This window comes from Ciconia boyciana, chromosome 3, assembly GCF_034638445.1.
Source record: "Ciconia boyciana chromosome 3, ASM3463844v1, whole genome shotgun sequence".
Taxonomy (NCBI): Eukaryota; Metazoa; Chordata; class Aves; order Ciconiiformes; family Ciconiidae; genus Ciconia; species Ciconia boyciana.
This window is the reverse complement of record NC_132936.1, coordinates 1,918,077-1,931,639: the sequence shown is the minus strand read 5'-3', so window position 1 is coordinate 1,931,639 and position 13,563 is coordinate 1,918,077. Positions and strand designations below refer to the sequence as shown.

At 52.3% G+C, this 13,563-nt stretch overlaps 1 protein-coding gene across 4 annotated transcripts in view; it reads left to right on the top strand.

The window, feature by feature from the left end:
- Positions 1-13,563, top strand: part of NCOA1 (nuclear receptor coactivator 1) — a 184,189-nt gene that overhangs the window by 140,325 nt on the left and 30,301 nt on the right. For all 4 annotated transcript variants that reach the window (XM_072858206.1, XM_072858205.1, XM_072858207.1 and 1 more), the window contains exons 5-7: positions 6,020-6,114; positions 10,834-11,011; positions 12,784-12,963. In XM_072858206.1, the coding sequence (XP_072714307.1) occupies positions 6,020-6,114; positions 10,834-11,011; positions 12,784-12,963 (453 nt within the window). The remainder of the gene's footprint in view (positions 1-6,019; positions 6,115-10,833; positions 11,012-12,783; positions 12,964-13,563) is intronic.

Sequence of the window (13,563 nt, the reverse complement as noted above, 5' to 3'; positions counted from 1 at the left end):
AAGAGCCCTTGGAGAGTGCGGGGCAGCATTTGGGTCCTGGCCATCATGCCCGCAACCACGGGGGCCTCTCCATGGGGGCTTCCTCAGGGAGCAGCAGTGAGCTTCTTGCAAGGCAAGGCAAAACGCAATATATTACAAAGTTTTGCGCTAGGCAAGAGGAAACAATTGTTCCGATTTTCTGCCTTCATGACGTTTCTCAACAAAATCCTGTTTTGAGTTTTTTATGTCCTGGTTTAGAAGACCAGCGTGGAATGTATTATTTTTCAGATACTCCTTTCTGCTTTCTGGGGGAAAAAAAAAGGCACTTCAGCTGCAAAATTTTAAATGAAAAGCAGAATCAGACAGCTTGTATTATTTTAATTTAAAAGTGCATATTTAAGGGATGGAGAGACAGGAGCGCTTGCCCTGGGCACTATGGATGCGAGCTCCATGCGATGGAGCTTGCGGGGCTGGGGCTGACTTCCTGAGATGCAGCAGGTGGACATCAACGTTGGACATCTTCCTCCCTCCACCTCCTTCACCCCCATTTTCCTTCCCCTCCCACCCTCTGCTTTGGAGTGGCTCTGGGAGGTGTCCCCTAAGCCACCACCCCCCTTCCCTGCGGTCCTGCCATCGCTCTATTGGCACATCCTTGCTTCTCCAGCCCCTTGGAGGGCAGGTGCTCTCCTGGCCACAGGGGTTTGTCACGTTTTGGGTAAAACATGACATGTTTTGGGTAAAACACGATGAGTTAAGGCCTTTTTGGGGACTTTTCGCATTGTGTCCTTGAGCACTGCCGTCGTAGCTCCCACCCTGCATGGCTTCAGCATTGCTCTGGGGAAGGTCTCCAGCCATGGCTACTGGAGGAGGTCACAGCTCCTCTCCAACACTTGTCTTTTCCCTACCTTGGATGCCTGATTTTCTCCCTACCTTGGATGCCTGATTTTCTCCCTACCTTGGATGCCTGATTTTCTCTGGGTACGAGGTTTCAGGTACAGAGGTCTGAAAGTGGAGGGAGGCGAGTGCAGGATCCTGGGGATGGTTTTGCTGTGCCTCGTGCCGCCAAAAATGGTGGTAGGGAAAGAGCAGAAGACCTGCCAAAGGGATGGAGGCAACTAAGGTGAGCTAGGGAGGTTAGGGAAATAAAAAATAATAATGTAAAGAGGGAAAAGACACGAAGAAAGGGGAAACCACCAGTGACCCTGCACCTGCGTGGGCAGGGGCGTAGTGGCATCCGCTTGCCAAAGCCATGTCTTTCAGCCTTGCTCCATGCGATGTGGTTTAGAGGCAGAGGGTCTGAGGCAGTTTTTACGGGGGTACATATTGCACTGTCTCTTTTGGGAGAGCAGAAATAACACCCCAGATGAGCCGTTTGCCTTTCCAAAGCCTTTTCTTGGCTCTGGGCTTTTATTAACAACAAAAAAAAAGGACTTTCTGCATTGATGTCCTCTAAAATCAGAGGGGAAAACGCTCCGGATGGGTCGGCTGCCCATCCGCACGCCTCAACTTGCCGCCGTACCCCCACCTGGGCTGCACCCCACCGTTTCAGCAGCTTGCCGCCCTGCCGTCAGCCCTTGCTTGCCGGGGGTGTTGCTTTTTACTCTGCTCGCCTCCCACCCCTTTGTTTCCCCCCCAGCATTGCTCCATGCCTTCCTTCCACCGTGCCGAGCCTGGGAGGAGCTGCACGCCGAGAGCAGCCTGGCCGGCAGCCCCGGACGCGGCTGGGTACCATGGGGCTGGGGGACGGGGAGAGCAGCGCTCAGTGATGCAAAATCTGTTCCCATTGCCTTGTGCTGCTGGCCATCGCTGCCAGCATCAGGCCATCCAAGCGTGTCACTCCTCTTTCAGTCCCCGTGTGCTTTAGCAGCATCCTCCATCCCTCACCAGCCTTGTGCCTTCCCCATCCCTTCTTCTAATCCTGCAAAGAATCAGCGGCTTCTAGCCAGGAGGCTCGTGTGGCTGCGAAATAGCGGGGCTGAGCTGGAAATGTCACCTCTTCCCGTGCCAAGCTTGGCTGCGCAGGGTTGGCATGGGACAAGATTGTTTTCAAAGTGACCGTGGTGTTCCCAGGCATCGCAGCGGGCATCGGGTCCTGCACCCGCTGCAGTATCGATGGTGTTGGGTGACCTGGTTATAACACACTTACGTCGCGGTTCAAATCCACTGACCTGATATTTTTGAAGTGCTGAGGACCCGGCGGCTCCTATAGACTCCGGAGGCACCCAGACATCTCCTTGGATGTCAGAAAATTGGGGTGTATTTTGAGGAATGCGTTTAAAATAGCTCCGCTCTGTGCTGCAAGAAAAAAAAGCTGCTTTAATCACGTTTGCGGCAATTAGGTTCCAATCAGGGCCGTCGGCATGCCTGGCTTTTATTGTGCGATGGGGATTTATGATGCCCGAGGCTGCCAAAGCCCCCGCAGCTGGATCCCGACAGCCTCAAACGGCAGCAGCGCTGGGGCTCATGTTGCTCCCGTTGGTTTATTTTCATGTGGATCTGTCTGTCCAGCTTTCTAATGAGATTATGAGCTTGGGGAACCGGGAATTTGCTCTGTGTCTGGCTGCGTTGAGCACAGGGGATGCCTGGCCCGCGACCGATGCTCCCCGAGACCATGAGCCTGTCACCGGCATAGCAGAGCCACCGCTGCAATTAATGCTGGAAAAAAAGAAAATTGAGATTAATGGGTTAAGGTGCAAACCAGCGGTTTGCTTGTAATGTATTCCTCGGATGCTTGGGATGGAAAAGCTGAAGAGCTGCGTTTAAGCACATGAACTGAAGTGCTTAGCTGAGATGCGCTGACGCCTCGAAGGAGTTGTGCGTCGCTGGGATGTGCTGCCCTGGAGAAGGTGAGCAGGAGCTTTAAGGGATCTGTCTGCTCCCGGATCCCGGTGCTGCAAAAGTGGGAAGGAGAAGGACTTGCACACAAGGGAGATGGTGGTGGTGCATCGTTCTGCCGGTTAATCCTCCTGAATAACGGGCTTGGAGCTGGCAGATGAAACTATTTTGCTAAAGCAGGAGGAGGATCCCGCAGCCCAGTTAAAGGATTAGAGCTGAAAGCCGGTGCGTTGCCTCTGGTGCATCAATTTATTAAAAGTAGGAAAATAAAGCCGTTTCTCATGCTGTGGTACCCGCCAGCTCCCGTGGGTTTGGGTGCATGGGAAGCTCTTCCATCCTTGGAAGGGATTTGGGTGTCTTCTTTGGGAGGGTGCTGCTCCGACATGATTTAGCCGTGCAGCAGTGCTGGGTGGGAGGCAGGCATTGCTGCTTGGAGGCGGTTCGGGTGCGATGAACTCCAGTTTCTGCTTGAAACAGGGGAAACTGAGGCCCGTGGGGATGAGGTGAGCTGCCCAAGGGGGTTTGTAGCAGGATGCAGGGGTCAGGTATTTCAGGGTTGAAGTCAAACCGTTGCTTAAGCATCCCAAACCTGCGTGTGCATGCTTAAAACGGGGCACGCGTTGCCTGTTGTTTTCGGGGCTGTGCCAGCAGAGACAAAGACGCGACCTTTTTCAGTTGATTTATTTTCTAAAGAGAAAAGAGCCACTGGGCGAGAGGGAAAGCAGAGGCAGAGATTACCTGATAAAGCAGTGGGGGAAGCTGGCAGCCCCCTCTGCAAGAACAAGCATTGAGCAAATGCTCTTCCAAGCTCGCTCCTCTCAGAGCTGCTTTAGGAGCGATGCGCGGGACGGAGGACGAAGTCAGGAAAGAGGAACACCCAAAGTGAGCCTGAAGATGGATAAAGCCCTGAGAGGACGCAAGGGTGAAGAGTTTCAAGGGACACGTCTGTACGTTTTGCAAACGCGATTTGATGCTGAGGAATAAACCTTGCATCCGATGTGCTGCAAAACAGCAAATGCAATTTAGCTTTCGCTTACAGACAAGTCGGGGGACCGGCTCCCTTGGTGCTGGGATGATCACAAACGAAGACCATTGTCAAGAGAGATGAGCAGTAAACCTCCAGCAGTCCTAGAAACCTGCAGCAGTCCTAGAAACCTCTTGGCTTGCACCTTCGGCATGCACGCCACTGTGCTCAACGGGTATTTATCCCAAGGAAACATCTCTTGCCCTCTGGGAATGGACTGACGTAGGCTGGGCAGAGCTCTGTCATCGGCCTGGTGTGTTGATACACGTATACACTTGATCGATAAAGATGTATTTATCGATGCACATGAGGGTTTCCAGGCCCGACACAAGGCACCGTGGGTTGAGGAGCCTTTTCCCTTGTCCTGCTATGCAACAAAGTTCACAACTTGCTGCCATCCCTCTTAAAACCAGTTGGGGCAATTTTCTTCCTCCACCTCCCAGCACCACACATGTGTTTGGTCCTCGGGATTTTTCTGAGCATCCCTTTGGTTTCCCGGCAAACCCCGGGTTGTTAACTCCTGCCGTGAGGGGAGGCGCAGCCTGCAAGGATGGGGCCGCATCCCCCTGGACCGTGCACGTTGTCCACGAATCACCGGCTGCGTCCCAGCCCCAGCGTCTTTCTTTATACTAACAATTAACAGTTACGCAGAAAGAGCACGGCTTAATTTTGAGCTACTAGGCTGAATTTGTGGTTCTGGTACCTGCGAAAACCTTGTAAATGGTGTAAAATTAGTAGAGGATCAAGCTGCAAGTCATTTTTCGGCTAGCCACAGAGAGTCTTTTCATTTTTAATCAAAACCTGCAGCGAAGCGGCCCGTGTGAGCCTGGACCGAGGATGCTTCAGGACTCCTGTGCTGTTTCGCATCCTGCATGACTAGATGATTTCCTTTGCCAGTGCCAACGGGCACCGACATGCTGTGGGTAATACCCTGCCCCTCCGGCTGTCCCCAGGAGCTTGCGCTTTCACATTTCAGAGCAAAACATCGCTGAGGCAAAAAGCTTCTGCAGTCTGAGACGTCCCTGCTTTCCCCTGGCTAAGTGATGCCCGATCAACGAAGCAGGTATCCTCGCCGTCAAGACCTAGCTCCCACTTGCCTCTTTCTGCTCTTATTCCACCCAAACCATGTAATTAAACAGTAATTAATCTCCTTTTTGCTAATACATCTGTAGCCCCAGATGTGCCTGGCTGGGGTTTGCACTGCCAGCCTCCCGAGTCGCTCCCAGCCGAAAGGGTTTATTTTCAACTGCATCCTGTGGAGACGGGGATGCTGCTCTCCCCATCCTTCCCGGATCACATCCGGGGAGGTTAAGGGACTATCCCAGCTTTCCCAGGGGAAAATGGTCATGGATATGGAGGAGCAAAACCAAACAGCCCTGAAACACCAGCAGCATCGTGGCTCACTTGCCCGTGATCGCTGGCGTTGTCACATCCCACTTGCCACCCGCCTTTCACTGCTGGATTTATCCTGAATTCCTTGGAGTAGCTGCGCGACGTGGCTAGCACCTTTCGGGGGAGTGCGAGATAAATAACAGGGCCTTCTCGCTGGGTTTTTTGGGTTGTTTTTTTTTTCCCCAAAGGGTTTATTCAGCAATACAGCGTGAGAGTTTCTGGCAGGGCTGGGGCTGGGCTCCTCCAGCAGCATCGCCCGCTCCATGTCGGATGCTCTCCTCCCGGCCCCAGCCCCGCTGGCTCCTGGCTGACGGGCAGCCGCGATGCTCCCTGCACATCAGTGGCAGGAGCTGCTTTTTTTCCTCCGGCAGGTTTCCTTTGGCACAGCCCGTTCTCCCTTAATTCCTCCCGGCAGTTATTTCTTAAAGCGTTGTTCGAGAAGTTCCAGATCAAATATTGTAGTTTGCGCTAAACTGGATAAACCGTTTCCTTTTCAAAATGTTGATTTTGGATGCCTCTTTCTGCAGGCTTCTGCTTAAGATGGGTTTTTCCTTCCTGCTAGCACTAGGTTGTGATGTAATTAGTGCCTTTATTTTATAATAATTCATAAATAATTAGAAATTGCATTATATCTTCACGGGACTGAGGGATGAAATGAAAACGCTGGAGTCTTTTGGTGCGCATCATTCATTGCCTGTATGACAAGCGGTCAATATTTTGTTTATTATTGGTAATAATTCAGTAGTAAAATGTTCTTTTGGCTGAAATGTCCCTTTTCCTTTGCTACAGAGAAGGCAGCTGATGATGAAGTCCAGAAGTCCGACATCTCGTCCAGCAGCCAAGGGGTGATTGAGAAGGAGTCTCTGGGACCTCTTCTTCTGGAGGTAGGTGCTAAAATGTTGTTGCTGATGCCACCAGGCTCCCGCTACTGCCCAAAGCAAAGCAGTGCACCGAGAAAGTGAAATACAGAGGAGGAAGGCAACGGGGACGTAGTTGGGATGCTCTAAGCCCAACCGTGTCCTTGGCCTAAGTTGCAGGTAAACTGATCTTAGTTCTTCGCTTCAGCAGATGGTTTGGAAAGTGAGTCTTAACCGAGCTTGATGGAGCTTGGCCTTGGTTAAGTCGAAGCTGTTCTGGATAGCTTCTTAATATCAGCATTAAAATATTGAGTTGGATTCTAAGTGTGGATTAAATTGAGCCCCCGTCCTCATTTGGAGGTGAGTTAGGTAATGTGGATGGATGCTTTTCAAGATATTTGAATCCTCCTGTCCACTGCGAAACAGGGAGGAATGAGGAGGGCGCTCCGCGTTTCTGTTGGTATCAGTAAATCAGAAATAATCATATCTCAGGAGGAAGGTCAGAGTTGGACCTGACGGGACCATCTTGTATGGAGAAGGTTATTATATGAGGGTTATTTTATTGTATCACAGGCCCCAGAGATAAACTTCAAATCCTAAATCATTCAGCTGGTAATTTCACAGGGGGTGGTTGGGGTTGGGGCTGGGGGGGTTCCTCCCTAGGGATGGCCAGCACCATCCCACAGCCGCCTTCTTGCATTGAAACCGCCTGATAAAATTACACATTCAAAGACCAAAAGGAAGCAACATCCTCATCTAATTCATTTAATTAACTGTAAGAGCATAATTGCTGACATGACACAGTCCAACAATTTACTCTGAGGTTTCTGTTGGGAGCCCAATAGCTGGGAGGTGAAAAGTAGCATCATTTTTGAGACAGAACGCCAGCCTGGGTTTCAGGATTTCTGGGGAGAGAGACTCTCCCCGGCCACATTTTTGGCCTCTTCTGTATCTCCGAAAGATGCTCAGAGGCCGTGGGGAGCTCTCCTGCGCCGCGCTGCTTCCTTTTCCAGACCTGCTTAATCCCTCCTCGTACCACACCGGTCTCCCCTGAGCCCCGGAGTGAAGGTGTCAAAATTAATAAAACTCTCCAAGAGGTGACTCTGCAGGTGGAGGAGTTAATGCAAAAGGGATGGGAAGGGGGTCGGCGTCGAAGGAAGGGTCTGACTTGTGGAAAGGATGGAAAATGGGTGCTGGAAGCATGTGGGTGGAGTTAATGGGGAGTCAGCAGCTTGGCTAAAGAGGTGCTCGGTCTAACGGAGGCAAAAACGCAGAAGGGGCTTAGAAATTAGGCTGGGAATGGCACGTGGGTTTTGAGGAGTGCATAGGGTGCTAGAAATAGGCATGGGAATATAAAGCGATGCAGGAGAAGAAGGCAGATCCTCAACAAAACCCCAGTATTTGGGTTATACTGGGAGAAGGCATCCTACGAGAGCAATGCCAGAGCAAAGAAAACCGTGGGAGAGAGCAGTGTCCATACATCCGCAGTAAATCCATGTATTTCGCAGTGCGGTCTTGGGAACGTGCCGTTACATCACTTAAATGATGAACGTGAGGCCAGCCGGCTCACCAGAGCATCGCTCTGTCGGAGTCGATCCCCTCGTGTCCGTGTCCGTGTCCACACGTGGGAATAGGTGGCTCGCTGCGGCTGGGAGCCCCGGAGGTAGCCAGCCCCTTGGGTGATGGGGAGCAGAGTGCCCCGGGGCGAAGCGGGGACAGCAGCACTTTGGTGATAGAAATAGCCCTGGAAAACCTGAGGTCATCATAAAAAAAGGAAATTAATCAATCAGCTAGCTCATGACGAAAAATTACCCTCCGTGCTTGGGTCGAGTATCAATGCATCCTTTCTGTGGGAAGGAACACAGAGGTGTGTTACTGCTGAGTCGATGCCGCTTTGTAAACAACCTGCCCTCTAGTATTTGATTTAAAATCCATGTTTAGATTACAGTTATTATCTATACAGGCTGAGGAATAATTTCCTAATTTGCCTCCTCGCGTGCGAAGCCCACGCGCTCGAGATGCTGACCCGTGCCCGTGCCCGTGCTACGCGTGGCTGCGTGAAGCACTTTGAGGATGCCAAGCCCTTACCATGCTGAGTTTATTTTCCATGCGAATTGACCGTGAGAAGCAATTAGTGGTTTCGCTGGTCCCCAAACAATCCACAGCCTCCCATGCCTAAAAACATTCCCCAAATGACTTCCAGCTTCTTCTGGGTGCCCTGGGCTCAGGCGGGGTTTTCAAACCCGGAAAGGCAGAGATAAAAAGGGCTATTAAAAAGCATCTCGTTCATTTTTAGGAAGGTTTTTTGCCTCTTGACCTGTTGTTTGGGCTCGACTTCCATAAGCGATTGCGCTGATAAGGTAATCTAATATTTAAACCATGGAGAAATGCCCAGTGTTGGTGCTGGAGGAATGGGGGCTATAGGGGAGGCGTGCAAGCTGGGTCCCCACCGGCTGCCACCTCGGAGCTCCCCTGCCCCTTCCCTGCTCCCCTGGCCCCCCGAAACCAGCACCACTGGGGGAGAAGGGTCCAGGCAGGTTTACCATCCAGCCTGGGTGGTTTTTTTGGGGACCCGAAGTGCAAAGGCTGGTTGTCTTGGCAACAGCTGGGAATAAGGAAAATTGCAGCCGATCTGCCAGAACCATTTTGACAAAAGATTTCTTTCTCCCCCCCCCGCCCCCCTTTTTAAATGCTTCCTGCTCCTTGCACTTAATGTTGCTCTACAGCAAAACTTGATTTTTAGAAACTGCATTAAATAAAGCCTGGACGCCCTCCATCAGAGTAACTCTCTGCTGGCACGGGCAAGCGGGAGGACGGGGAGGAGGAGGCGATGCTGCGGGTACCAATTTTTGGGCATCACGAGTTTCTCCTGTCCCTGCACCATCTCGCACCCTGGGATATGGCCAGATCTAGTTGCAGGATCACGGTCCACCAGAGCTTGCTGTTGATGGGCAGGGAAGGTAGGGATTAGACTCCGGGAAAACCAAATCCCGCCTGGATGAAACATTTTAGGTGAAGTACGCTGGGAAGACTGTAAATCAGCAATCAGCCTTCTCAAGGGCTCCTTACAAAAGCACTGGGCTCTGCGGCTCTAAGCTTATTTCATAGCACCTGAAAGCGTTACCCCCCTGTTACCACGGCAGTGAATTAAAAACCTTGATGGTGTCCTCATTAAAATAAGCAGAAGATCTCCCCGTGTTGTGTGATTGGGTCTGGGTCACGCTTGTCCTCCTCTGTTCGATTGCAGGGCTGAGTTTGCCACTTGCATTCTAAATGCATGGAAAAACCCTATTATTCTGCAAGATGCAAAGGCTCTGTCATTCTTGGGCTGTAATTAAGCAAATTGGGCATATGCTTAATTTCAGCGGCTTGCCAAATTAGAGCCTTCCTGACTGCTCTGGCCCTTGGAAGAGGAATGTTTCTCCTCCACTGGCACCATTCTTAGTGGCAGGGACCTCCTTAGCAGAGGAGGTTGCAGACCAGAGATATGGATTTGATGGATGGACTGTTTGGTGGATAAGGAATTGGCTGGTGGATAAGGAATTGGCTGGATGGTCGCATCCAGAGAGTAGTGGTCAACAGCTCAATTTCTGGATGGAGATCAGTGACAAGTGGTGTCCCTCAGGGGTCCGTACTGGGACCAGTGCTGTTTAATATCTTCATCAATGACATAGGCAGTGGGATCGAGTGCACCCGCAGCAAGTCTGCAGATGACACCAAGCTGAGTGGTGCGGTTGATGCGCCTGAGGGACGGGATGCCATCCAGAGGGACCTGGGCAAGCTGGAGAAGCGGGCCCGTGTGAACCTCCTGAGGTTCAACAAGGCCAAGTGCAAGGTGCTGCACATGGGTCGGGACAACCCCCGGTATCGATACAGGCTGGGGGATGAAGGGATTGAGAGCAGCCCTGCGGAGAAGGACTTGGGGGTACTGGTGGGTGAAAAGCTGGACACGAGCCGGCAACGTGCGCTCGCAGCCCAGAAAGCCAACCGTGTCCTGGGCTGCATCACCCGCAGCGTGGCCAGCAGGGCGAGGGAGGGGATTCTGCCCCTCGACTCCGCTCTGGCCAGACCCCCCCTGCAGTGCTGCGTCCAGCTCTGGGGTCCTCAGCACAGGAAAGACATGGACCTGCTGGAGCGGGTCCAGAGGCGGCCACGAAAATGGTCAGAGGGCTGGAACACCTCTGCTGTGAGGAAGGGCTGAGAGAGCTGGGGTTGTTCAGCCTGGAGGAGAGAAGGCTCCGAGGGGACTTTATTGTGGCCTTTCAGTTCTTAAAGGGGGCTTGTAAGAAAGATGGGGACAGACTTTTTAGCAGGGCCTGTAGTGACAGGACAAGGGGTGATGGTTTTAAACTAAAAGAGGGGAGATTCAGACTAGATCTAAGGAAGAAATGTTTTACGCTGAGGGTGGTGAGGCACTGGCCCAGGTTGCCCAGAGAGGTGGTTGATGCCCCATCCCTGGAAACATTCCAGGGCAGGTTGGCCGGGGCTCTGAGCAACCTGCTCTGGTTGAAGATGTCCCTGCTCGTGGCAGGGGGTTGGACTGGATGGCCTTTGAAGGTCCCTTCCCACCCAAACCATTCTGTGATTCGATGTGTTTAGGCAAATGTGCTGTTATTTGATCACTGCTATAATATAGAGGCGGGATGAAGCCAAGGTGCAAGAGGCAGAAGAAGGTTGCCCGTGGTCGTGGAGCATTCTGACCTGCTCTGGGTGCCCGCATGCTGCCCAGGTTTATTCCCCTTACAGGCGCTGGATGGCTTCTTCTTCGTTGTGAACCGCGAAGGGAGGATTGTCTTCGTCTCCGAGAACGTGACCAGCTACCTGGGTTACAACCAGGAGGAGCTCATGAACACCAGTGTCTACAGCATCCTGCACGTGGGGGATCACGCTGAGTTCGTCAAGAACTTGTTGCCGAAGTCTCTAGGTAAGAAAACCCTTGAGGTGGGGCTTTTATCAGCTGGTGCTTGGAGAACGCTGTCAAAAATGCTATTGCGTCTTCAGTGATGCTGGCCTTATATTGTTTTTTGTATCTATTATTTATATATATTAGTATTTTTTGTACTGTTTACTGTGAAATTCAGAGATATACCCAAGCCAGGTAATAATCCGTAAACCTTTGCCTAGTGAAATATGTGAGATAGCAATATTAGATTTTTTAATAAATAGCTGGTGGATGACAATATTCAAGTCATCTTCCCTTTGTCTTTCTCTACGAAGAAAACTTTTGCCTTCCACTTTGGCTCGTGGATGGGAAGAACCGGCTCATGTACCCGAAGTGAGGGGCACGCGTAGGAGCTTTAGGAGGATTTCAAGGTGTCGATTTGGGGGACTGAGCACATTCGCTTAGCCCAGTTCATTTAGGATGTCCTCCCAGCTGGAGGGGGGTTCTCCCCGGCTGGTTTCAGAGCCCAAGTATCTAGCGTGGGGATGTGCTGCCCCTTGGGGTGTGAGAAGAGGTCACGGCACAAGCGGGAAGCTCGCGGTGGTCCCCTACGCTGGGGAAAACAAACAGTTGCGAGGGTGGGAGGAAGCATCGTGTGATGAAGGCACTTGCAGGGTGTTGGAAGCAACCAAAGCAGAAGTTTTTATTTGTTGACTGGAGACGAGCATCCTCCAGGTGGCTGACGTGGGTGAGACATCACCGATCCTTCATCCACTCACACCTTTGAAGAAACACAAGAGAAGATGAGCCTTTTCCAAGTAGCTTGACTTAAAAATAGGTTGGTTTTTTTTAAATTCACACTTGTCTTCCTTCGGGGTAAATACAGTGATGGCTTTGTACCTAAATACACCTAAATTTCACCTAGATTTAGGTGAAACCACCTAAATCTATGGGCACTCATCAGATTGAGCTTATAGAGGTTCAGGCATTGTCTTTTCCCTGTGGTTACCCAGTTTAAGGCTGTGTATTTTGTCTTTCCTCGGATGTTACAAGCCCCTCAGCTCTTCTCGTAGATCAGGTTGCATGAAAACTCGATAATCTGCTGGTGGCAAAATCACTTGAGTTGAACGCGGATATCCACAAAGAGGTTGTAGAGGGTTAGCAAAATCTTTCACCTGCTGCCCAGAGGTTTTTGGTAAAAAGCCGGGTTATAGAAAAAAAATCAAAGAAGATTTTTGCTGCTGCAGTAACAGAAGATCTCGCTGCTGACTTAGCCCAGAAATGGGGAGGAAGCAAAGAAAGAATTCATTTCTATGGAGATGCTCAGTGGGACTCGCTGGAGAAGTCCCAGGACCATCGCTTTGGGGGAATTTCAAGTACAACAGCAAGAGGCAGGAGCCCTCCCAAGCTCTGGAAGTGACTCAGAGACCTCGTGCCTCAGTTTCCCTGCCCGTAAGATGGAGATGTTAGGACCTGCCAGCGGTGTAAGGAGCAATTCATAAATGTCAGCGCGATGACTCTCACGATGGCGTGCTGATCTCAGTTGGGGTTGTAGGTGCTCTTATGGCCTGGCTGGCAGAGTGGGTCTGGGCATGGGGTCTTCAGCAGGTCCGAAGGAGCCCCGGGGGCTGGCAGGGAGGGCTCTGCCCCTGGCTCTGCTCTTGGCTCACCCCTGAGCTGGGCAGCGAGCCGGTTTCTTCCCCCGTGCCGGTGCTTTTCCTTCTGTCCCCTTATCCGAGAGGCCCTCGGGAAGTCAGAGGGAACGTGTGCACAGCGCAGCTCCTAACAACCCCTCTTCTTTCTCCATCCCCCAGTAAATGGAGTTCCTTGGCCTCAAGAAGCGACCAGGCGCAACAGCCATACCTTCAGCTGCAGGATGCTGATCCGGCCACCCGACGAGCCGGGCGCGGAGAACCAGGAGGCTCGTCAGCGCTACGAGGTGATGCAGTGCTTCACCGTCTCCCAGCCCAAGTCCTTCAAGGAGGAAGGAGAAGGTAGGGGAGAGCATCCTCTGCTTCCGACCCTGCATCCGGGCACGGCAGGCAGGAGGAGGACCAGGGTGGTCAGGGCAGGCAGGAGGAGGACTGGGGTGGAGATGACAGTGCAGGCAGGAGGAGGAGTGCAATGGGAATGGCAGTGCAGGCAGGAGAAGGAGCAGCCACCACTCTGCAGGGCTGCCTGGGGGTTATTCCTGGCCCGGTACAGACGATGCCTGGCATGGGGGAGACCCCAGGGGAGATGCCTGAAGTTCTCTGCAGCTTCTCACTCCCCCTTCCCCTCCGAGCTGCTGCCCTCCAGCCATCCCGGCTTCCCTGGCCCTCCAGAGCTGCCTCTGGGGTGCCTGCAGTCAGTATTCCGTAAGGAAGGAGCAATATTTTATTACCCACCAAAGCCCGTTGGCTGCAGGACCTTCCCGGTGAGTGACGTGGGTGCCCAAGACCCCACCTTGTGCCTTCACCACTGCTGGACCACGGTGCTGCCCGCATGTTTTTGGGCTCAGTCAGCTGCCTGCAGGCAGATCTCTGCCCGGGGACTCGGGACGGGCAGGGTTCCCTCAGTGCCGTGGGGGCTGTTGCTTTCCTGCAAGTGCCCTA